This window comes from Austrofundulus limnaeus, unplaced genomic scaffold, assembly GCF_001266775.1.
Source record: "Austrofundulus limnaeus strain Quisiro unplaced genomic scaffold, Austrofundulus_limnaeus-1.0 Scaffold145, whole genome shotgun sequence".
Lineage (NCBI taxonomy): Eukaryota > Metazoa > Chordata > Actinopteri > Cyprinodontiformes > Rivulidae > Austrofundulus > Austrofundulus limnaeus.
This window is the reverse complement of record NW_013952547.1, coordinates 454,399-480,473: the sequence shown is the minus strand read 5'-3', so window position 1 is coordinate 480,473 and position 26,075 is coordinate 454,399. Positions and strand designations below refer to the sequence as shown.

The window sequence follows — 26,075 nt, the reverse complement described above, 5'->3', positions numbered from 1 at the left end:
TGCACACTTTCTGTAAATCATATAAACTTCATTTCACCTCTCAAATATCACTGTTTGTCCCCTGCATGATATATTTAACTGATTTATTTTATCCAAACAATCAATGATTTATAAAGGTAAATCAGGAAAATTAACAAGGCGGCCCAAAMATTCACACTCCACTGTATTTATATATTTAACTCCTATTTGCTCAAAATAAATGTTTATTTATAATGTTTATGAGGTTCTACTCATCCTGAATAATGTACTCCACACAAAAGCTCAGAACTCAGGTGGAAAAAAAAACTCTGAGCAAGGGGGGTTGGTGTGAGGCCACTCATTTTTTAGAGGCCCCCCTGGCCCCTCTGCTGGTGGCACCCCTGGGTTTGGCACAAATATTAAATCAAGCTTTATAGYAACACCTGATCAGTCGATCATGTTTAAAACTGTAGATGTTTGAGGCTTAAATATGACAAAAAGGACCCTGAAACTCCAAMACAAAATACATAGTCCTTTTAATCCCCTTTTCCATTTGCTACATCTCAGACAGTAAGCACACGAACGAGAGAGTGCAACATACGGAGTCCAGTCACTGAGCATATAGAGAGCAACTTCCCAAGGAAAAAACAAAACAAACTAAAAAAAAAAAATCACACAAAGTCCACAAAGTTCCCGGATCTTGTGTTTGTGGAGGAAGTCTCTGAGCTCTCGATGCGGAGGGACATGCAGTGAGATCGCTGAAAGGAGAACACAGTGTGGACAACTCTGCTTGCAGACGGCTGCTAATTCACAGTTAGGTTAGAAAAGTGCACACGACTTACTGATCCTGTAAGTAGCTCCGCTGCTCTTTCTAACACGCAGTGTTACAGAGCGCAGCAGTAATTTCTCTGATGTAAAAATAAAGGACATTACATATCGATATTCACACATCAACTATTGGCATTGATTTCACAATATGTACAAATTCACAACTTAGTGACACTTTCTGAACGAGTCGTTTTCTTTAGTTGTAGTTTCTATTTGTCTACAGTTTTCTATGCAGCGAGAGATTTGCATCAATGCTGTAGTTACATCATATAAAACATATTTAATGCTGTACTAAATAGCATAAATATATTCATATAGTATTATACTCTTAATATACTGGATTTCACGGTATAAGATGGCATGATTTGTTTTTTTTAACTCTGACCCTGTGAGGAAGAGAGACCACATGAACAACACAGTTAAAATGACAAAAATAAAGTAGCGTATAACTTATTGACAGTCTGTTTTTGTTTTTTTAATCCCTTTCTTAGCTTTAATTGTTCAATCTGAGCAGATTAAAAGGCTTTGTTTGTCATCCTTCTGACAGAGCAGCTCTGGAAGTGTTTTCACGTGTTTTAATCTCAAACAGCGGAAATTAATTTTACAGTAAATATTTAGACTGAAAATGTTGAAACAGTTATAAACATGGTTGGAGAAATGTGCAAAAACATCTTCCTTGAAAGAGATGAAAGTTAGAAACACAATTATGAATAATTATGACTATTTGAAACTATTTTTCTCTGTTTGAAAAACAAACGTTAAAGCTATTTTCTTAAACTCAAAACTTAAAATTTAAACTGTAATAAATTGGATCTGTTCAAATACACAAGAAATTATTTATCAGGTTATCAGATACTTTGTTGCTGATGCGTTATTAAAATGCTTGTGGTTTTTATTTCGCTGTATTTTTGACTCAGCAGTTTTTACTTCGGCGCTCTGAAGAATCATCCATAAACGTCAGAGCTGCTTCTTCAGAGATGAGTCGTCACGTCCTGAATCACAGCTAACTAAATGATGGATGTTATTTAAAGTAAAAACTGTGTCTGAAAAAGAGATGATTATATCACCAGTGGAAAATTTATTCACTGAAGGTAATTTAAACATGTCAGTGCGAGCTCAGAAATGTATGAATTACTTATAAAACAAATGGTTTAGTTAGTGGTTTCTAAAGTTTATATGTTGTTTTAATTCATTGTACCTGTAATTCAAATTTATACTGATTTGATTGTTGAAAAATRGGGAAATTTGATATTTACGTGGTTCTGTTGTAGTTTTTCAGGCGTCAACWCAAGAGGCGAAAAACCTTGGCCAACACTAAAGTTTTAAAAACTGAGATTTTGCACATTTCATCCACAAACTAAAGATTATCTGGGAAAARTAAGATAAGGAAATAAACAAAATAAAGGTTTTACAAAGTGGAATAAAAAATAACCTCTATTTTTGGTAAACCATGTCAGCTTTTAGAATCAGTTTTGTTTGATGGTTTTCACTTCAACAACAACAGAGCCATTTTAACCTTTTTTTTCTCTCTTATTTCGAACTTCTTCCTGATAATTATCACTTTTGAACCTTTGTCTGCTGAAATTGTAATCAGATGGGAGGAAATTGTAAATAAAATCAACTAAAGTGTCGTTTTGGGAGAATGTCTCCAACTTTTCACTGTTGAGAATTAAATGCTAATTTATTATTACTTCTGTTTTTCTAATTATACTTTGAAACAATTGATTTAAATATGTTTATAACCACTGGGAGAAGGAAAAAATGACTTTACTGATCTAAAGTGAATATTTGAATATTAGTTTTTTTCATATATGGTCAGAGCTGCACTGAGACGACCTCAGCTCTGTGTTTGTTTACAGAATAAATCTGATGAGGTTTGAGTTTCCAAATGAGGAAAAACACTTTCAGATATCTGAGCTGAAAAACAGCAACATTACATCAGTGTGGAAGAAAACTGGTTGGAAACGGGACGAACTACAAAACTCTTCATTCTCAGCCCTGTTTGTGTGGAAAAAACATCATCATTATAATGAAACGGTACATTATTTATGACACACCTGAAAACACAGAACTCTGTCGTTAGGAATCAATGAAAGTTTTGGATAAATTTGAGGAATACTGACCAGTGATGACAGTGTCTGAAAATTATTTAGAAAAACTGGGACACCGTGACCATTATTATCTACTACAAAATACAAAACCAATCTGTTATACAGTATGTACACATTCAAATTAACACTGACAAATTATAATAAAAAGACCATAAAGTAAAAACGTGATCACAACAGAAACAGAGAAAATATATCAACAGCAAGTGAAGCAAAGAAAACAAAGAATAAAAACCCACAAATAAATTAAAAGTAAGTTTTTTTTAAAGTGGGGTTCTGTGGAGGTTTTAGTAAAAATCATTATCTTACCTGCAGCTGAAGTGATTTAAAGCATAATTCTAAGAAATGAAAGTGTGAATCTTTCTAGTCATTCATGTCCATGGAGTTTAACAGTGTCACATTTCATCTAACAGGTTGTGGATTTGTACCAAACCAGCATACTGAAGCCCAGGTTGGGTTTGTGCAACCAGACAGAGAATACATTAACCACAAGAGAAGAGGACTCTCACGTCAGTGGAGGGAGATGTCCAAAGCACTCAACATCAAAGCAAAGCAAGAATGAGGGGTTCAGTTATTAAAATCACAGGAGATTCAAAACGTCCCTGTCTGTTTTAAATCAGAAGTATTGAAAAGTTTTCCTGTTAAATACAGCAGAGGAGGAGATCGAGACGTGAAGGCAGGGAAAGCCAAAGGAAACATAATTTAATTAAAATAAATTATTTAAAATTCCCTCCATATGAACAACGCACATGCAGCTAGCTGAGAAGCTAAGTGAGGGTTGAACATTAAGTTTATCAAACATAATCTGTATTTTGTAACCTTAGTTTCACACAAACCACTATTGGTAACTGTAGACTGGGTCAGGAAAACCCAGAACACTAGTCTTTTATGTAATTTAGGCCACAGTGTTGTTGGACTGTGGCTGTTGGCATCTAGTTTATGAACGACATTTGTGAGGAAATTTCCAAACTCTCAAACCTTTGAGTGGTTTTAATCCCTCGTGTGAGTTGTTGTCTGGAACCTTGAACATGTTCAAACAAGGGAGACAGTTTTCTTTTAAACTCTTTAAGCACAAACACTTGGTCCAGATGTACAGCAAAGAGTGACGGGCCGTCAGTGGCCAGGGGTGGTTCATGCATGGGCCAGTGCCACATTAACCAAACCACAACTGGACCAGTCATGGCATGCCATTTTAAAAGCAGTGCCATCATTGCCAGACCTGGCCTACATCTGTCCGCTAGGTGAGATGCACAGTTTTACATGTCTCCAGCCCATCTAAAATTATCTAATTGTGACATAATTTTGAAGAAAATGACTATTGTGGACAAACAAAGATATGTTCAGGACTTTGTAGATAAATTGGGCTAAAAAATTGCATGTCAAAAATAATGTTTTTTAATTAAAAGCGTCAATCAGTCAGCAAGCTTTGGTCTTGAGCTAGCGTTAGCTCGTCTGTAACAACAAACCTCCAATGGTTTGATCTGTTTCTACTGCAGGTAAGATGTTGACAGCAGAAAACAGCTCCACAGAACCCCACTTCAGGAAATCCAAGCTACTCTTTTAATGTAAAGAGATAAAAATTAAACAGGTATATACTCYCACACTGAAGTGTCAATCAAGGCTCTGTCACACAATAACATTTTAGAGAATTCACGCCAACCAATGAAAATTTTTGTATGACTATTTCACTCATATTGGCTATATATTCGATCTAACTGTTAGAATTACAGTATTTACAGGTCCAAAGAGGCTTAAAATTGATTGTTTTTAAATTCCATCTTCATCTTAGACATCTGTAGTGTTGGATAAACCTTTCATAAGTTGGTATAAGTCATCTAAAATATTATAGAGTGACAGGACCTTCAGGATTTGACTCCATTCTGAAGTAAAGGTGGTCGTTTAAAATAAATTAACTCATGAGTCAAAACATAAAAGCACATAATCTGGATTATAATCTCTTTGCTTGATCGTTTCACAGGCAGAGGTCTGTTAACCCTTCATACTGATAGGCAGTTTCATACTTGTCCAGGCGCTGGTTGCGAGTGGGAGGAGCCATAAGGAGCCTACAGGATGCCAGTAAATGTTTACAGACACAGATGTTTGTGCATATTTGTGTTGTAAAAGCAAGTGAATGCCTATTTCTTTTTTATTGAGATGAGTGTATTTTCCAAGGCACATATATTATCTGTTATTGAACATAATTAAACAATAAGAACCAGTGGAGTGGAGGTTGTACAGGCAGCCCTTTGAGACTGCTCTGAGAGTGCTGAGATTCAGCAAGAAGTGAGGGCCAGACTCTGACTATTATTAATGATGCTCCTATAAAACTATACAGGCTGCCCCCAACTAACAGGAAGGCGACCAGCGAATGGCTTCGGCTATAGCATCAGTGTGTGTGTGTGTGAATGTGTTGTCAGCTCCACAGACGTGTCAGCGCCTTATTGAGGGGAATAAGTTTCAGTGAAAACTTAAAAATGCATGCTCACTCGAAACTCATCATAGGCAAAAACCCCAGAAAAACATGTCAAAACACGGAGAGTGCACAATTTCGACGACTCCACAAAAAACGGCAAGCGATCAAAACACAGAAGGAGAAGGAATAAGGGGAAACAGTTGCTGTGTGGGGAAACAGGGCCAGAGCTAAGAGTGGAGCAGAGCAAAGAAACGCCACACAAAAMCACAGACTGATGAGAGGGACGGACCTCCTCCCAGGTCCACTTGTGGGTCTAATGTCGGCTAAACTTTCATCTATACAGCCGTGCAAACTATCAAACTTTTAAGGAATTCGAAGAATAAAAAAATGAACCACACCAAACATGCGCACACACATACACACTTTAAGATGTGATGGACTTGGCCTCCTGCGAACCGGTCTACCCCCCCCACAAATCAAGCCTAGCATCGCGTGAATCTCAGTTTAGGTTGTTCGCCTTCATGATGGCGGGCTTTCTGTTGACATACGTGGCCCAGTAGCCCAAGTTGAAAATGAARAACAGAATTGGGAAAATGATGCGCGATATCTTGTCCACTTTGCTAACGCGGTTGTAGGACTTCTTGGCCTCTGTGTAGGGGTCGTCGAATCTATGCAGGAAGGAGTGTTTCACCGGCGGGGCGGGGGCGCTCTTTGAGATGGTCGTCAGGCCCTGGTCTTTAGCGGCGTTGATGCCGTAGGTGGTGCCGACAATGTTGAAGGTGTTGTTGGCCTTCTTGGTCAGAGTGGYGGATTCTCTCCTCTGCAAAGGAAGGAGGGCAGTTTAAAGTCGTCAGAGGTGAAGCACCAGACTAAAACAATACTTCCATTTGAACTCATAAAGAGGAAATAGAAGCAACAACCACGAGACACGACACACACAAGAACAAAACAAAAGCCTAACCATATCTTTAATCCTGGCCATGTTAGCCTGAAACGGTTCCTGAAAAGAAAAGTAGAAAAGAAAAAAAGTTTACCAATTATAGTAAAAATTACCCAAACTTACAAACTCTATTCATCAATGAACGGGAAGAGATTTTGAACATTTTACAGTTTCATTTATGTCAAATCAATACGACATTATACAAATCTGGACCGCAGAAAGAAAGAAAAAAAAATTACGAAGAAAAATATGACAAAAATATTAGGCTGGTGAAATTAAAAAGATGCGCTGGCCATTTTCAAGTGGAGTTCTGTGGAAAAGTGATAAACAGTTAGTGTCTTACCTGTTGTAGATAGCTCACTTAGCTTCAGTTTGCAGAAATAAAGCTTAAATCTGAACGAACTGATGAGCTAACAGCTAAAATCCAAAACTCAAAATTTTAATTTTGTATCAAATGCTATTTTATAAACCTTTATTAAACTTTTATTTCTCTGACTTTGGTTAGCTGTGCAGCTAGCTGTAACCATTTCTGCACAGTCTGCACCAATTCCTGCAGGAATTTCATAAATTTTCTGCAGGAATATTGGTTTAATGTGAAACTATCAGCCTTGTAAAGGGTTCAGTAATTGCATTAGCATAAACTGCTATGACATTTTAAATATTGTTGATGTTTTAAAACAGCAGCAATGCATTTTAAAAGTGGCTTCACTTGGACCGTATTGAGGTAATAAGGGTTTTTCTGAGCAGGGCCGCATACAGTTTGTAAAATTCTGTAGTAGTTCATACAAATGCAGTTTTTCAAACCTTTATATGTCCACTTGGCAGGAATAAAGAAAATCTTGCCAGAAGTGCYACAGCTAGTTGAAACTGCTGCTAATTAAAATAGCAACGAACAACAGAATTCTCTGTAAACAATGGTTCCACTTATCAGCTAATCGAGGAACTACTTTTTTTATTTAGCAGATTAGCTTTTTCGCTTACTTTGAAAATTGTTAGCGGACCATTTACTTTGCGGTAAATTAGATTTTTGCAACTTTAAGTCCGCTAACAAAGCAATCTTTGTGTCCATTGCACCAGTCTTCAGCTCGAAGACGAAGACCTGTGACGTAGACTGAGTGACAGCTGACTTAGTGGTTAGCAGGTCAGTAGGGTTCCCAACTGTGCCTTATTAGCTTGGATGTCCCATATTTTCAGCCAAATTGTAGTGTCCCGTATGGGATGCTCTTTTTTTCTTTTATTCTGAGTGCACCCTGCTATCAGAACTGTCATGTTATGGCAAGCAGGTGGGAATTTTTATAGCACCCCAAGCTGCAGGGGGACCTCGAAGTACAGTACTGAAGCAGTCAAATGCAACGACCAAATAAAACACTGAGGGCATTAAAACGACTGTCGTACTCCCACTACCCACTTCAGGGGCCCCGTGACAGCAACGCAGACTGTAGCAGCTTCATAAGCCTGTTTGCTGAGGTTTAGCAAAAGCTACATGTCAGCATGTCCATTTTGAAGTTGTGCAGTCAGAGCTGGTTAAATAATTATCTGACATACTTGTTTGGTTCAGTGTTTACATTTGAACCGGCCTCTGGTTGACTGCTTCAGTGCAGTGTGTATTTATGAAATGAATCGATGTTCTGGAAGTATCGGTCCAGTATTAGTATCAATACGGTCCAAGAGAGACAAACGTTACTGTCATATACTGTGTTTCTGTGGATTTTCAGTCGTTCAGGACATGGAAAATGAAAAGAACAAAGATGAAGCAACTGGACTTCGGTTCTGTAGCTGAAGGTGCGTGGAGCTACAATATTTAAACAGCATGCCTCTACAGTATTGTATTGATCTGCTCACCATACCTCAGTGATGTCAAATTCTGATGAAATGAGACATGAGGATTTTTCATAATAAAAGTATTGTATGATGCATTCAACACCAACTACTGGTGCGCAAAACTAAATAAGGATAATGGAAGTTTCAGTTATGATACATGATAAAGTTAGAAATGGTAAATGGACTGTATTTATATAGCCCCTTTCTATTCAACCAGGATACTCAAAGTGCTTTATATTACAATCTGTGCTGTCATTTACCCATTCACACATCACTCTACTAGGCAGTGTGGGGGTTCAGTATCTTGCCCAGAGACAATTCACAGCTGGGTGGGTTAAAGTTCAGATAAAGTTTGGTTTTCAGTGTTCAACTTTCATAAAAAAAGATTTTATAATGTTTGATTTATTCCAAGAATTACATTTTCCATTTTATTTTATGTTTAGCATTAATAAAGCAATAATTCTAGTTAGATTATGAGTTAGCTGTGCCCACCACTGTAAATAACCAAATTAAAAAAACTGCTGACAATGTTAAAATCCAGGAATTAGAATTAGCATGATTTGTAACAATTAAAATTGGATTTATTTTAAAACAATATGCATGTTAACAAGCTAATGATGACTTGTTCAAGCAGGGCTACGTAGAMTTTTAAAAAGGTCACAGTGGTTCATAGTGCTAATCATTTATTCAACATTCACATTTCATCCCATCTGTGGCAGAACCAGTTTGCTTTTTCTGCTGAATGTAGTACAGCTAATGGCTTCTGCTGCTACTGGAACTGATAAATAATTACAGTATTCTATATGAAAAACCACTTAGTGCAAAACTGAAAGTGACATAAAGTCCAAAAAATTAACCAGATGAAATATTTGAATATTTGTTATTTTTCAAACGGCAAAAAGCAGTGCTTGAGTTCACTTCAAACTCAGCAACCTTTATTTCTCCAGACCTAGGCCATTCACAGAACTATCTACAACAGGTAAGATATTAACTGTTCATAATCTTTCAGCAGAGCTCTGTTTTAATAAGCCTGGAGCTTCTGTTTCAGAAGAGGAAAAGACGTTTTGTTGTTCAGAGCCAGGCTAACTGCAGCAGTAACAGCAGAGAGGAGGATTAGAAACAAAGCAGAGCAATAGTGCCTGAAAACATGTCTGACAAACTGTATCAATGAAGAAGCCAGGCCTCTTCAGGCAAACAGCTTGTGATAAAACAAACATGACAAAGACTGTGTATGTGTGTGTGTGTGTGTGTGTGTGTGTGTGTGAAAGACAAAACAAGCTGGAGAGTCTGCTGCCTTCCTGCTACTGCCGAGCCATGATTAGTTTGTCTTTCACTTTGAAATCGCACAGGAAGACACTTTTTTTTTGCTCCTTCGCTACTCTCTCATAACTAAACATGCATCTCTGGAGGATCCTGTCAGCCAAACGGAGCTTGGCGCGACGTGGCTCGGTGGGGGTGGAGGGTGTGTGTGTGTGTGTGTGTGTGTGNGTAGGGCAGTAAGATGGATTACTGAGCAGACTTTCAGTTTCCTGTGTGGCACGCAGTGTGAGTTGGCACTGTGGTAATTTCCTTCAGACCATCCATTCTGACTGCAGCCACTTTCAGATCTGCAGCACAACATAAGCGCTTTGCTTTCTCACACTTTACCCCCCCACCCCCTCTTTTCAGCTTGATTTAATTTCCCCTCTACTATCTTTTAATCAAGATAACTAATGTGCTCCTTTTGCTCCTCCACCACGCTTCACGGTTAATCTGCTTCTCAACACAACTTCTCATGAAAAAAGATGGGTTTGCTCTTCGTCTTTCTGCTCATGTACACACAAAAAATGAGCAAACAACAGTTGTTTGCATGTTCACATCTCATCCACAGACGTTTTACTGTGAGAAATGACAAAGAACTCTGCAGGTTTTAAAAATCCTGACCTGGAAACTGAGACTTTTCAGTTCAAGGCGACTGTAAAATGGTGATGGACGCGTGCTGCGATTGGTGTTTTCTCTTTAGTAAGCAGGACAACAATGAGAGTGACCCTTATTCTGCTTCCACAGCAAGTCCTCTTGAGGTCTATCAAAGACTGCAAATTGTGCAGGGTTGCAACAATGCTGCTCSCCCCGACAACGCCAGGCCCCTCGGTCACAGTGACGGCTACCATCAGCAGAAAAAAGGAATGACTTCTGTAACGTGTGATATGACCTTAATCAGACATCACTGGCCCCCCCAGTCTTTGGCATTAAGAATGTTCTTTGCACAGTAACCTGATAAATGAGCTCCACAGTCGTGTTCTGTTGCTTTTTTTTCGCCACTCTGTCATCTGTGGTAATTTATATGGTCTAATTAGCGAGGAAACCGTCTGTGGCATTGGGCTGTGTGCATTTTGTTATGAGCCTAATGTGTCACTTCGTGTAATTTACTTCAGCCGAGACGTTCTCATGCGCCGCTCAAACTAATTTGGCTCGCCTAAGAAGGGTACAATGGATTTTCTCCACCTTGTCTTCCTGAGTTCAGCAAATTGTTGCTTTAAAATTTTTAAGTTCATCTGGGTGAAGGATCCTGAGTGCACAAGGCTGAACAATAAGAGTTTTACGACAGGAGATGAAGAGAGGCTTCAGGTGAGAGATGGGGGTCGGTTACCAGTCAATATCTTACCTGCAGCTCTTAAAACAACCTCACTTTGTATAAAGTCTCATTCTGACCGGATTGATGTTCATAAACATTTCCATTATTTTCAGTTTGACATCACAGCTAATCCAACATAAATAGGATTCCTGCACTATCTTCTCTACTAACTGCTGCTACTGTTTGCATTTACAAACAACAACAACAACAACAACAATAACAACAACAACATTCTCCATAAATAACTGTGTGATGTGAAATTGCATTTGCACGAACCATTTTAGATTAAATTAGTTTCAGGACAGCACAAATCCACTTTGATCTTAGCTGGATCCAGACCAGCCATTCGCTCTTCAATCTGGTCAGAATTAAAGGAGTAGTTTGGTCAACTTTAGGTGATGTTCTAACAAAAGTTATCAGTAGTACTTTATGAGCAGTGGGCTCAGTGGGCTGTGTGATATGAGTCACAGAGAACAGGGTATGGAGGTAAAGATAAAAGCCTTTATCCGAGGCTAGGCTAATGGCTAACTGAAAAAAGCAAATTGTTTACTTTTTTTACTGTTTTTTTTTTTCTCAAAAACTACATACCAGTGCAGGGTTACCCCAGAAACCTTGCAGGTTTGCAGTAGCATTTTTATTATTGTCATTAGTGTGTGTGTATTTTTACGGGGCTTTACAGTAATCTCTTTAATGAGGGGGTGGAGCTTAGTAGAGTGGAGTTTCACCTTGCTCATGGTTGGTCATGGCCACTTATCCTGTTACGATCTTCACTGGCACTGGCTCGAAATAAACAAAACAATGCTTAGCATGCTGGGGGGCAAGTAAGACTATTAGGAGAAACCCTGCCATTGTATGTAGCTTTCATTCACATCTGAACATTTTTTAGTAGCCTGAAAAAGAAACAAGCTAGCTGTTCGCCTTATTTGTACGACTTTTGCCCTTTTTTCTGAACTCTAGTCATGTCAGAGCTGATAAAATACTGACTATTGATAACTTCTTGACAGAATATCACTTATTAAAAGACCAAACTATCCTTCTACTATCTGTGTCTCCAAACTGAGACGTCTTAAGAAGCTATCTGCAACAGATAAGATATTTATTGTTTTTAACCTTTCCACTAAACCTTACTTGAATTATTTTGAACTATAGCTTTAATAGAGTTAAATATGTAATAATGTAAAGTATGAGAGTGGATTTAGGCTGTGGGACTGCTGTAAATAATAAAAATATAAAATATTTTATCGTGTGTGTGTGTGTGTGTGTGTGTGTGTGTGTGTAGGTGTGTGTGTGTGTGTGTGTGTGTTGGGTGGAGGGTGATGATGATGATGATAGGCTTCTGTTTCAGAGACATGACTGTGTTGGAACACCTGTGTGGCTCCGGCAGGAGACTCCACAGCGAACAGCTCCTAATTTCTCCTGCAGGTTTGTCAAACCATGACTCATGTGTCAAGATTTCACTTTTCTAACCTAAAACCTCCACACAATAATTACACCTTCAGCTGGAAAAAAAAGAGGGGGAAGATAACGAGGCAGGCGACTTGCCAAACAGAATGTCAGGTGAGGAGAAATGAAGCAAACGACAGAAACGCTCTTTTTTGCATCAGAGTAAAAATATTTTGAATGAATTTGTTCCCATTTTTTAATTTTAGATATAAAAAATAAGCCACTAAAATTGTTTCCACTAAAATTCTGATAAATGGAGCCTCAAACATGTCCTCTCTCCTAGCTGATGCTTTCGTTGCTCTGTGTATTAAAGTTTGATTGCTTTGCAGTTGCTCATGCTTGCAGGGAGTGTGATGGGAGTGTCTTGTCTGTCAGTATGACCTCGTTCTTTTTTTTTAATATCTATCATGACAACTGCATGCTCAGCACAGCCTCTGAGTGAGCCTGTTCTCAGGGACTCCATTAAGACGAGCGATCAAAAATTGAGAAAGAAAAAAGCTCCACAGCAGCATTTTGCACTTCTGCCCGTCACTCTGTGAACCCAATGTTAGGTTATTTAAAATAAAAAGAGTAGCGCTGAACTGATCGTGTTGAACAGTATGAACATACGTAGCAGAAAAAAAAAGATTAACAGCACATTGTCTGTCACGGCAGAAATGAGTTCTTTCTTTGATTCATCATCTGAGACAGTTTCACTGAGATTCTTGTCTGTGGAACAAGTGTCTTATAGTAGCTGTAGTTTTTTTCCTTGCATTTTTATAACAGATTATCTGCAGTTATCAGTCTGACACTGTAATATAAAAAGCGTGACATAGTAATAACCATTTTTGCTGCATTTTAACTAACCCTCGTATATTTGTGTTATTGTGCACTTTATAGTTTTAACCATATCTTGGACGAAAAAAGACCATTACTACTTTACAGAAGCTGCAACTCCAAGTCATTTCAGTTACTTTCTTTCAAATTAAACATTCAAGCTAATTGAAAACCCCAAGACACAAGTAAAAAGGTTCCAATAACACGTTTGTTTTTTCCTGTTTTCTTTGTCGCTTTAATCTAAAAGCGATGATTCAAACCTGGTTTCAAACAGACCATAATACCAGCAACCTTGGGACAGTCATAGGACAGCATTTTTGTGGGCATAAAAGATTAAAGGGCTACTTTGGATCTTTTGATGTGGGGTTCTGTGGAAACATCATAAACAGTTAATATCTTACCTGCTGTGGATAGATGCAGACTTTAGTTCTGACAGGACTGATGAGCTAACAGCTAGTCTGAAGGAGATGTGAAGCAAAGTTATTTTATTAACCTGCACATCACCACCTGCTTTAGTCCTCTAGGTTGCTCCAGAAGGGCTACAGCTAGCTGCTGCTGCTGCTCTTTGTGACCTATCACATCAAACTGAAGATTAAGCTGCAAGGTAGTGTAGGAACATATAGGCAGCAACAACTGTTTAAAAAATGAAACATGGATGGATGTTGTTCAGATATGATGTATAAATAAACGTACTTATGGGTTTATTGAAGGAAATGTCCAAAATATAATTCAAAAGAGTGTTTAAAGCACATTTTCCATGAGTTTGGGCAGAAAAGCCCCAAATTTTAGCTCTTTTCCCTGCGTGCTAACAATGTTATTTTCAAAACCAGCAGGGAAATTCTGAAATTCAAATATGGTTTGATGTTTCCTCTTTTACATGGCATCAAGAAATCCTCATTAGAACACAATAAAAAAGGAGTCAGACCAATTTTTCAGAGCTTATTATAACTGCTCATATCAGTATGATGTAAAATGTGTTTAATTTGTCCAAAAATGACTTAAGCACATTTGCACTTGTAAATAATAAGACAAAGGTAAACAACCATGTAATGCAAAATTGCAAAAATGTAAAGATTATTAAAAACCAGTACGATATTTTAGACTGGTTTCAATCCTGCAGCGATCTTATTTGGGCTTGACAGCTCTCTGACTAGCTGTTAGCTCGTCAATCTGATCAGAATTAATTGCTCAAAACCTTTCTGCAGAACCCCACTTCAAAATAATTGAACTATTCCTTTAAGAGGAACAGAGCTAATGCTGCAGATGAAGCAATAACGTGTCTGTGACTTACCCTTCAAATTTAAAAAGTCAGAGAAAAGGTCTTTATATCTAAGAAACTTGGCACAACACACACAGTCTTTACACATTTTGTCTCATAACTGGCATATCTTTTTTTAAAACTTGGCTCAGCCAAAGGGAAACAGGAAGTGACATCAAAGGGGAACTTTTTTAAGGGATCCCCAATTAATTCTAACATTAGACATAAAAATTTACTTAATCTGTAAAATAAAAACTGAAAATACTGTAGGCTGTTTACAAACTTAAAGTATATATTGTCACGTGGACAGTGCAGTATGTTAGTGTTATCTTAACAAAAATTAATTCATATTTCTGACTGATTTGACGCCACAGGCACTTTAAAAACAGCCACAAAGCTGAGAACTACAGGGAGCATTTGTAAAAGTTTTATATTTTTTCCATGCTCTTCCTAAAAACAACAGCATCTAACAAGTGTTGAAAATAATTATTAGAGCTTAATGAGAATATTATCTGAAAAGTAAAGCACTCTGAAAAATGTTAAAGAAGGCTAAATTTTTTCTATCCATGTTGATGTTTACCCCCTTAAAAACATCCGTCTTTTCCTTCAGCACAAACCCAGTKTGATGAAACTCTGACATCTTCCTGAGAACTCGCAGAGATCTGTTAAAGACACTGATCAAGGAAACACTTTATTAACCAAAACATAAAAACATATTTCTGTTTTTTTTTTTACATTTTATTAAAATTTTAACGACACGGCTGCGTGAATCAAACCAGAACAAACTTTTGACAAATGTGAAGCAAAGAAATCAAGCTAATTAGGTTTAAATTCCTCTTCAGATGCCAAGTTTTTTAAATATTTTAATCCTTTAGAGTTATGATTAGAATCACGCTTTATTTATAGAAACTTAGAGTGATCTGTTTGGGCTCCTGCATCCAAGCAACAAATATAACGTAAATGGGTCAAATTCAGATAGCAATACGCTAACACACAAAGCTAATGTATGCAAGTAAACAATACACAAACAGTCCACATTATGGACAAATAAAGAAAGAAAAACAGGTTTGATTTATCTGCTTTTATGCTATGAAAACAAAAAGCCCAGTCCAGTCAGCCTGGGGTGGTTTATTTTCCATTTTTCTAATCAGCGTGCAGATGTAAGGACGAGCTCACACTGCCTTTAGAGTGAGAGCTGAACATATGCTGCGACTGTAAATCAGGGCCAATGTCTCTGGGAGTTTACTTCTGTTTTTACTCTCACTGTTCCGCCCCGATGTTCCCGTTCCATTTGGCTGGTAATGAATAAATAAAAGGTCTCTTTAAAGAGTAGGGTACTCAAGGCTGTGGTAAAAAAGAAACTTTATTTTATGTGTTTTTGAAGTGCAGCGTCTCCTCATCACGACTACTATTCAGGACAAGTTTGAGTGTTTTTATTTTAGTTTATTTATTTTATTTAAAGATTGTTGTCAAATCTAATTTAACAAGCAGAAAAGTTTTGATGTGTTTTAGAAAAAAAAAGTTACATTTGTTGCCCTGGAACAGACGTACAGGTGTGAGACGCTGCTTTTAATCACTCACCCTTATTTCCATGCCCTCTCTTTTCCCGTCCCATGCCCAGCTGCGTTTGGTGAAGTAGTTGACTGTAGCAAACTCAATCAGGGCAGAGAAGACAAAGGCATAGCACACGGCCATGAACCAGTCCATAGCAGTGGCATAGGCCACCTTAGGCAAGGAGTTCCTCGCACTGATGCTCAGGGTGGTCATGGTTAGGACTGTGGTGACCCCTGAAGACAGAAAGAGAAGATAATTCAGTAATTTTGAAGGGAAAAGCCAAAGTTTGTCTGTTTATGTTTATTTTTTAGGTGAATTTTAATGCAGTATGATATGATACTTGATACAGTACGACTCAAAATAAAATGTATAGTACAGTTTGATGTGGCCATCTTTAAAACTGATGGTTGGGGGTTTAATCTCCACCATAACCTTGGGCACAACACTGACCCCCGCCTCTATCCCTGAAATGCTAATTGGTGAATGAGTGAGAATATTACAGTGTTGTATACAGAGTGTAAAATATACTGTATAGCAGAAAAAACTGGATGTGTGTGAACGGGTGAACAAGGATCATTGCAAAGTGTTCTGTCTACACAAGTATGAACACATTAGAACACAATAAACTAAGCATTATTTATTAATACTTAAACATAATGTATAATTTACAAATAATCTAATAATACAAACAATACAGTAAAACACAATATAAGACACAATGGAAAAGAATATGAGATAAAACGATCCTATGTGATGATATAATATATATACTATAACCAGGACATTTTCCAGGAGTCTGAAGCTGCCAGCTGATCTTTGGGCTGTTACCCCGAGGCAAAAAAAAAAAAAAAAAGCATTTGGGCAAGTTGGCTTCCATTAATCAAAGTGATCTTGATCATCAAATAAAAGTATGTAAAAATTAATAAAAATGGTATTTTTTAAACTTTTATTTGGTATTTTCTGCTATTTGATCGATAGAATAGCTTTGATGCATAAGTTAGGTTGCGTTCTATTATTACTGCGCTGAGTTCTGCTTCTGGTTTTTTTTTTCTGGGAATGGTTATCACAGTAGACAAAAACCATAATGCAGCATAAACGTGCCATGGCTTCGCCTGTCGCATCATCTGAACAACAACAACAAAAAAAGTAGCTTGCAAAGCTGTTGCACGACGCAGTATACTACATGTAGCATTGTACAGCCCTGGTTATGGAATAATATGATCCACACTATGGTGATACATCCATCTATCTTCTATTATCCATGGAGCAACAGGTTCTGGAAGGAAACTTGGACATCCTTCTCAGCAACACTCCAGCATCTCCTGAGGGATCTTACGTTGTTTTAATACAGTATTTGGATATGTACTCCTTCAGAGAGTTCAGCGTCTCCTTCCAATGGAACAATGCCCCAATGGATTGCAAACCTCCTAAGGGAGGTACATTATTTAGAGGCATCCTAATTAAGTGCCAGAACCACCTCAGCGGACTCTTGTCAGTACGAGGGTGCAACAGTTCTACTCGGAGCTCGCCTCGGATGATGGCGCTCCTCACCCTGTCTCCAAGGCTGAACTCGGCCACCCTATGAAAGGAGCTCATTTCAGCCTCTGATATCTGAAATCTTGTTCTCTGGGTCCTGATCCATGAATGTAGGTGATGCTCTGATGATGATGAAACATGATATATAAAACATTATTACGACATGACATATGATATACTAGAAATAAATGATTGTGACAGACAATAAAATATGACAATTCACAAGAAATTTGTAAATAAATCAAATAATAAAGCAATCTTACAGTGGAAGCTCTAAAACAATCTTTTACAGCTTTAAAATAAAATCCTTGCACTGGTTCCGATTTGTTTTTGGGTTCAGAGTTTGATTCGTGCAAAATGTTTGAATGTAAAAGCAACAGTCCGGTCGAGCTGTGCATAATCTACTGTACGAAATCAGAAAGTTGAGCTTCAAACTGCTGACAGAGTTCACTGATGTGTGAACATTACCAAGGCTCTGGGTCAGYGTTTCAAACCAGGACGTATATCTCACTGCAGGAAACTGTTACAAAGGCTGCAGGGTTTTTGACTTAAACAAGTCTGAAGCACGACYAAATGGAGAAATGGATCCTCACGTGATGCTGAGTATTCATCTACATCTATCAACAACAAACAATTAATAAAAACTAATTTATTTAGCTACATTTAAAACTAAATTTGGTATAAATACTTTTCTTCACATAAAAGAAGCTATCATCCTCCAGCGTTCGTTGGAAGCAGCCTTGTTTTCAGGGTTCTGTTATCTTCAGTGAAAGGTTTGGGCTGTAAAATCTGTACAGCAGATCTCTGTCAACTAAAATGAATTAATCTGGAAATGAATTCACTGGGGTGTAAGGGGAAAATTTCACAGATCATTTCCCTTCCCGGCCCGTTCAGTCCGGTGCTTCTGGGAATGGGATTTGGTTCGGACAATGGTCGCCCATCCAACCAGATCAAAACAATCTCMTCTCTGTTCCAGTCTGTCTTATCTCATGAACTCTGGTACAAACMGGAGATGCTAAACAGGAATATTTAAGGGAAGAACAAAGAGGACAACTTGTTTCAGAAAGTCATTGGTGAAGGGTGACAAAAAAGACTTCCTTGAAGATAACATTTCACCAGATCATCTGATGATAAAGAGTCATAGCCTTTTAGCTAAACCTTAATATCATTATGTGTAATCTCATGCAGTGTTGTGAGAACTCGTGTTGTTAGTGTTAGAKTATGCATTATTTGACTCTAAGCTCTTACAGATTTTAGCTCAGTATCTGTAAAACTGTCTGACGTATCGTTCTGTATGTTTGAAAAGGTTGGYGACCATCTTGAATTGGATTGACCCAAAGCTAACCAGTTGTACATCCAATGGTTACTTTCAGTTTCATTAAAACATGTCCACTGGTTCAAGAGAAATTGTGCTAACAGACAAAAAGAGTATTAGATCTTCGATGTGTGTCTCAGTATTTTCAGTTTTTGTGTTTGTTAAATTCAGTGAGTGGTGGTGGCCATCTTGAATTGGGGTAACTTCAAAAGGTAACGTCCATTATCCTCCTTTTACCTGTCAGTGTAGCTGGATTAAAACTAAAAATTAAATATTCTTGCTATACTTACTAAATCAGTATTTGGTTGAAAAATGGGATGGCTACAGTATATTTCTAACAAAACTGCTGAGAGTTCAACAAAAGAAGTAATTTATCTGATCCCACTGTGAGGAGCATCGGTCGCCTAAAACGTCATTAATCATGTGGCTGAAATATATGATAACTAATTAAATTTATTTTTTTCCAGACAAATGATTTAGGTGTAAAAATCAATAAAACTGAAGACAGCTTTTGGATTCTGTTATACTTTAATTAGCATGAATATTAAATATTAATAATATCATTATACCTTTCATACCAAAATTCATTAATTAACATTTCATGCTGAACCAAATATCTTCATCCTCGAGTCATTTCCTGTAACATTTGGCTGTGTGAAAGATATTAGACGTTTTATAAATGCTTGGATTTGATTGTTCATTCAGGATCTCAGCCTTATGCACAGAACATGTGAGGTTTGAGCTCCTGCTGTTTTAATAACCTCACTTCTCCGTCGGTAAACATATGCAATCTGAGCCGTACTGTAACATCAGTGGGATTACTTCGGCTGGTGAAACTTCCTGTTTTATCTCCACTGTGCAGTAAGTGGGAGCACTTCACATCAAACCAGACAAATACTAAGCTCCTAAATCAAAAATCCCTGTCCCAGAATGATCTGAAGTGAGTAATGAATCATTTATTTCAGACTTACCGAATACAGTGCGCGCAGGAACGGATTCTCTGTTAAGCCAGAAGGAGACCTGAGACAGTATGACTGTCATGATGCACGGGAGGTAGGTTTGAATCACAAAATAGCCAATTTTCCGTTTCAAATGGAAATACGTTGTCATCACTACATATTCTCCTGAGGGGGGGAAAAGAGAAGCAAAGAAAGAGAGTAGAAAAAAAGAGAGTTGGGATTATTAAAACAACCAGCTGGGTGGAACAAATGTGCTGCTCAAACGTCAGGAATCCTGGGTACAAGTTTGTTGATACCAGATGTTTAGTTTCTGTCCTTTTTTCTTTTCTTTTTAACACCAGGATCAGTTTTAAAAAGAAGACAAAACATTTGTAGATAATGTTGCTGAGAAAAATAACATTTTGTTGAAAGGCTGTGAAGACTTAATGTCATATCTGTTGTAGATAGCTCTCTGAACTTCAATTTGGAGAAAGAGTTTAATTCTGACGGCACTGAAGAGCTAAAGGCTAGGTTTACATGGCCCAAATTTGTCAAGGCTACATCTGGCCCGCTTGTGGTTTGGTTTATGTGGTGCTGGCCCATGCATGGACCACCTCAGGCAAACCACATCTGGGCCACCAAAGGGCCATCCTTCTTTGTGGTATCTGGGCAGTGTTAGTGGATTGTGTGGGCCAGAACTGGGCCAGACTAACTTTGCTATGTGGGTAAAGTCAGGACCCAAACATGAAAATTGAAACTTCAAAGGTCTCCTAGTGGCTGGCCAATGTACAATTTGAAAGTCTCACCCCTCCATGTAAAGAAATTAGAAATTTCTTAACTAAAAAATGTAAATACACTTTATATATGTTTTGTTTCAGGTGTTGATTTTGTTGATTCATGTAGTTTTTGCTTTAGTACTGTATGCTCAAATGTCCACGATTTTAGTTTCAAATAGTTGAAGCTTTAAAAAGTCACTAAGAGGAAAGTCAGAAGATGCAGACTGAGACCAAAATGTTGATGCCGTCCACAACAAACTGTCCTCCAGTGATTGGTAGGAAAAAAATGTAAATAGATGCAAATGAGGTGCTTCACATCCTGCCCCCCTCCAAGACCCGATCACTGTGTCCACCCCACCTCCTTCAGACACTTTCAGACACTTTTGTAGTTTGATAGCAGAGATACCATTGTTTAGTAGTGCAGATAGTTTATTTACAAACTGATTAAAATATGTGACCCATCATATCAAAATGAGGATTGAGTCAAATTTGATAAAAATGACCTAATTACATTTTCAGATTCCTGGCTTTAAACGCTATATTTTGATACCTGGAACATTATGATATCATAAGTAAATCCATATATATGACTTAATTTGCATGGATCTTGTTGGTTATGATAATACATAAATATTCGGTCTGAATCCTAATTATATGTAACTTTAATAACGAACTTTTGATGTCCTTATAAAAGAGGAAATTTCAAATAGTGTTTGAGTATTGAGATTCCCCAGCTGAAAAAAACAAAACAAAACAAAACAAAAAACATTTCAAGTTCACAGGGAAAATCTCAAATTTTTTATATATTTTTCCTCAAAATCAAGTTTTTTGTTGCTACTGCTTCAAAAAGAGCTTCAAAATTCTGTTTTATGATTATATTTCAGACAGTTCATTCAAATGATACATTGATAAAGTATTTATTCATTATGTTTTGACAAAATGTAATTTTTGCAAACATTAACCAAAACATCCAAATCCCACTTAATCCTCGTTTTGATGTGATGGGTCACACATGTCAACAATGGACTTGTCCATCAAGCCTTACACATTGGAGCTGGAGTATTCAACAAATGTTGTGATGTTATTGTTCAAAAAATGTAATCAGGAATAATTAAAACTGAACAGACTGAAATGACCCAAACAGAATATCTACGCAGCATAGAAAGACTAAAATCAACTTTTCTGCACCCCTAAAGACTCCAAGTACACAACAAAATGTATTTAATGGCTAAAAAAGTTTAAACTGAAGTAAATCTGAGAAATAAACTCCCATCAATTAAGGGTAAACTAAAGCAAACATTTTGGCTGCAACACTTTCCTCCTGGATCAGGACAAGTTATCAAGCTATCCTCTGCTCTCCACAGAAGCTTTTAAGCCTAAATCAAATTAGTAATTTATTCAATTTTAAATGTCACTAGAGTATTCCAATCCAAATACATTTCCATTTCCCCATCTCCCTCTACATATGTAAAGAATGTTCGACTGCGTCTTTCTCAGCCATTTGTATTTGTCAGCGATGGCAGCAAACAGCCTGATTCACAGTTTTCCCTGAGCGCTGGCTCTCCTGCCCAGGTTTACAATCTGTGTTGCAGAGATATGAGGAAAACAAGCCTCAACTCCCGGAGGTGTTTTGTCTGGCGAGATCCTGTTCGGGTCTGGAAAGGCTCAAATCTGCCCGTTCCCTCTGCTCGCTGTAGTCCATTAGAGATTACAGTCAGAAAGAAATGAGATTTCTGACATCCATATCCAGTTGGAGGAAAACGTTCCGCAAGAGTTCCTTTGTTACCGCCCTGAAACTATCTTTGCAACTCTCTTGACCTTGAGTTCTACGCACCAAAAAGTACAACAATTAGTTTGGACTCAGGGAGCTCATTGTTTTCAGAGCTGAATGAGTTCAACTAGTTAAACATCTCACTGGAAACCAGCAACCAGGGAGGAGTGTTGGTCTTTAAAGTCTGACAGAGCTCTGTGACTCTGCAGCTCACGTCCTGAGAGCTGCATGAGCAAACAGGTTAAATCTCTCTAAATGGGAAGCTAAGTGTGGCTCAGCTGTAAGCTCTGCTCTCGCTCACTGATTAAAAGTAACAACCTTTAGCTTTTGCAGTCAGGTGTTTGACTCTTCCTGCAGTGTTTGTGCTCCGTTACCTAAAGCTGGTGCAGGATTCTTGTGTCGGACAGGTGGCCACTTTGCAGGGATATCACTGAGGTTTTTATTAAATGTAGTAAAATAAACAGTCATTGACATAAAAGATAAGAACTCAGAGTAGGAGGTAAAAATGAAATAAAACCACATCTGCCATGAGTCTGTTCTACAGTACAATATCAGATCCAATGGATAAACAGAGTTGGATCTACTGCTAGTTCCATGACAGTAGAACCATAGACCATAGTCCTCGCAGACCAGGACACCAGCTTCATGTGGAACTACAGCTGTTGCATCCTCAAATGATGAAAGTTTGCCCACAACCGTTGGAACTCATTTCCAACATCCTGCAGATCAGCGCTGGTTCAGAGCTGACATCTGAGCTGATTCAACTCATGTTCGGTTGGTGAAGGATCGGAGACACCTGGCTGGAAGAGACTCCATGTGTCGTGTCTGGATAGATGGTGTCGTGTAAGAAGACTGCACTAAAGCCTCACAAGGGGTAAGACATGTGGACTAGGGTTGGGCGAAACTGGCAAAGAAATTAATTTMTTTTGGCATTTWGCCAATAACGATYAATACGATGATCAATAGATGACTCTAATCAGCTACCCTGTGATACAAAATTAAAATCATCAGTCAAATTAACTTCATTTGAACAGTCACATACCCCTTTTTTACAGCACTTAATTTGGGGGCACTAATCACAGTGCCACTGAGCCATCAGGGTCTTTTGAACCATTTTTGAACCATTACCAAAAGAGTGGTGGAGTGGTTAGGGGAGTCGTCCTGGAACCGGAAGGTTGCCAGTTTGATCCCCCATCCAGCCGTTTCAGCTTTTGTGTCCTTGGGCAAGAAACTTCACCCTCCTTGCCTACTAATGGTGGTSAGAGAGTCCGGTGGCGTCGGTGCATGGCAGCTCCGCCTCTATTAGTGTGTCCCAGGGCAGCTGTGGCTACAATGTAGCTTATCRTCATGTGTGTGTGCATGGGAGAATGTCTGAAGTTTAAAGCACAGTGGACTTGATAAGGTGCTATATAAGTTCAATCTATTTACCAATAATTCAAGAACAATCTTCCAGACTCCRATTAAGGAATGAAAGGTCAGATTATTCATGATTGTTTGTCATTTCTTATGTTTTGTTTCAAGATGATAAAGTCTCTCAYAGGTACATCGAGCCAAGTGAATGAATTACCTGAAACTATACAGATGCTTCATMATCTTGTTTTATAAAAAGCAAACACACTTGTCACAATTCCTTTTATAAAAACAGTGTTGGTTATACAGGAAATATGTTCCTGTCAAAGTAAGCTGCAAGACCGTGTGCAAAAACCCATCTGGACTGTTCTGCATTCAGAGTGCATTGTTTCAGCTACTGTTCTTACATTTCCAACTCTGCAGTCCAAATTATACACAATGATTCAAGACCCTTTGTCTGTTTGTTGGTCTCATTGTAAAGATTCACTCTGCCGGCGAGGAATTCTGCGTCACAACAAAGCTGTTGATGCTGCGCTGCTGCAAAAACCTAATTTGGATTTACTGTAGAATAATATGGACTAGAATATGAAATTTGGTATTTTTATTTGAGTTTCTTCTCATTGTTTTCTTTCCGTTATCATTGTACATCATGTAGCGTTGGAGTGTTGTCCGACAGTAATAGTTGTAATAAAACACTGAGCATTCTGCAGTCACATCAAACAAAACAAATGAAAAAAATAAAGATTTTTCCCTCAAGGTTCTTTTGTAATTGTTGTTTCAGCTGCTGCCTTCTGTAGAATTTACCACAGTGAACAAACACATAAAAGATTTGACAATTATTTTGCACCGGATGCCCTTCTCCGGGCTCAAACCTGCAGCCTGAGGATTAAAAGACGGCAGCACAGACCACACAGCTACCACAGCCTTGGAGGGTCTTTTCTAATTGATGATGAGTTATTCAATGAGTCATTTCAGCTTCAGTCATCTCCATTTGGAGCTCCCAAACAGCACACAATAGTCATTTGTGGTAATGCAAAACCCAGATTTATTGCTGACCACAACACAGCACCACTCATTATCAGCCCATGCCCCSCGGTTACCACGCTGCTCCAAAGGCAGCCGTCTCTGCTCTGGTGGTAATGGTGTTCTATGCAACAGTGAACCCGGAGTCTAACACACAAGAGTTCACTACCTGTGTGGGAATGTCACGAGTTTCTGTGATGTTTGCTGCACTGGATGATGAGCCTCTTTTGGTTTGCTTGGTCTTGGGTGACCAGAGCCGTCTTGATGTGTGCATGTACCCTGGCAAACCCATTGGTTTGGATATTGGTCCACTGGGACATCTGTCAACCCCACATACTGAGCATGATATAACAGTATCAATACTGTGGATTTATAATATTATTGTGAAACTTTCTATTTAATATGGCTCCAATTGCTATTTAGGTTTTTAATATGTTGTATCCTGGTTAATTTTACTCATGGCTTTTATTGTTCATGTATACGGTTATACAATTAAATGTAAATTGTATATTCATATTCATCACTGCTCTGCATGCGGACTAAATTATGTCCAAATTAGACAATTTCTTAACTATTTTAATCAGTGCGTGTACATGACATTAAGTAGTTGAAAGAATTATACAGGAACCCAAGCTTTATGTCCTCCAGGACTCATTCCACAGATTTGATGAGAATAATAAATTGTTAATGTATACAAAATCCTTGGGAAGAGAAGGTGTTCAGTTTCCACTGATTAAATTTGACTTAAGTTATATTTACAAAGAGAAAAGAAAGGAGAAAAAATGTTTCATTCTATCTTTCTTTTTCTAGTTATCCTGCAGCTCAGAGCAGTGAGCTGTTTGCACCGACTCCTAACCTTTTGCCTAAAATAAATCAGATTTCATCTGTGAGAATCTGTATTCTGTATTGTTGCCTGGGCTGAGGCTGACACGTGGYGTACCTGTGCTGGAGCTGATGGTTTCTTTGCCAATAACATGACCCAGTAAGTCATACTGGTTAAGCCTGGAGCCGTCCTCTGCCACAGCCACAGACCTCTCATCCCCTTGAGTCCACAGGTAGATCACCTCATTATTGGTGTAAGCATCTGGGGAACAAGGTGGGAAACAAAAAAATGTAGGAACCATCCATCAGAGTCTTCAACAACAGTTCAGGTTAAATAGATGTGACATGTTGACTGAATTTTAAGAAGACGTTTTGTGTCTAGTTTGAAACTAATCAACTTATTTAGGCTGAAATCCATTTTTACTAGAGACACAATGAAACGCTAAAGTCACGGTTTAGTTTGTACCTCGGTATGAGGGTCCCAATGTGGTGCGAGTTTGGCACAGCAGGAAAAGGAACCAAATTTTGCCAAAGAAGTTGGAAAATGACAAAATTTGCCTAATTTTGTCGTTTTGTTGTTTTTTTAAAACAGATGATTCTGTTTACCTAAAAATAAAATTGAGTGGGAAAAAAAAATCACGTTTTGCTGTTTTCTTTCATCCAATTTGAACTTTAAAAAGTGTACGACAGGTTAGGTGAAACAATGGGCCTCATGCAAGAACCGTTCGTACGCACAGATTTGTTCTTAAATTGTGCGTACGAGTGATTTAGGAGAATTTGTGGCATTCACC

General features: G+C 38.1%; 1 protein-coding gene across 5 annotated transcripts in view; it reads right to left on the bottom strand.

Moving 5' to 3' along the window:
* Positions 1–476: 476 nt before the first annotated feature.
* Positions 477–26,075, bottom strand: part of gabra3 (gamma-aminobutyric acid type A receptor subunit alpha3) — a 134,848-nt gene continuing 109,249 nt past the window's right edge. For 4 of the 5 annotated variants that reach the window (XM_014016428.1, XM_014016431.1, XM_014016430.1 and 1 more), the window contains exons 7-11: positions 25,403–25,546; positions 19,576–19,728; positions 15,781–15,986; positions 6,269–6,307; positions 477–6,127 (exon numbers count right to left, since the gene is read on the bottom strand). In XM_014016428.1, coding sequence (XP_013871882.1) covers positions 5,807–6,127; positions 6,269–6,307; positions 15,781–15,986; positions 19,576–19,728; positions 25,403–25,546 — 863 coding nt within the window. In that variant the 3' untranslated portion in view covers positions 477–5,806. The remainder of the gene's footprint in view (positions 6,128–6,268; positions 6,308–15,780; positions 15,987–19,575; positions 19,729–25,402; positions 25,547–26,075) is intronic. The other variant, XM_014016432.1, reaches the window with a different exon arrangement.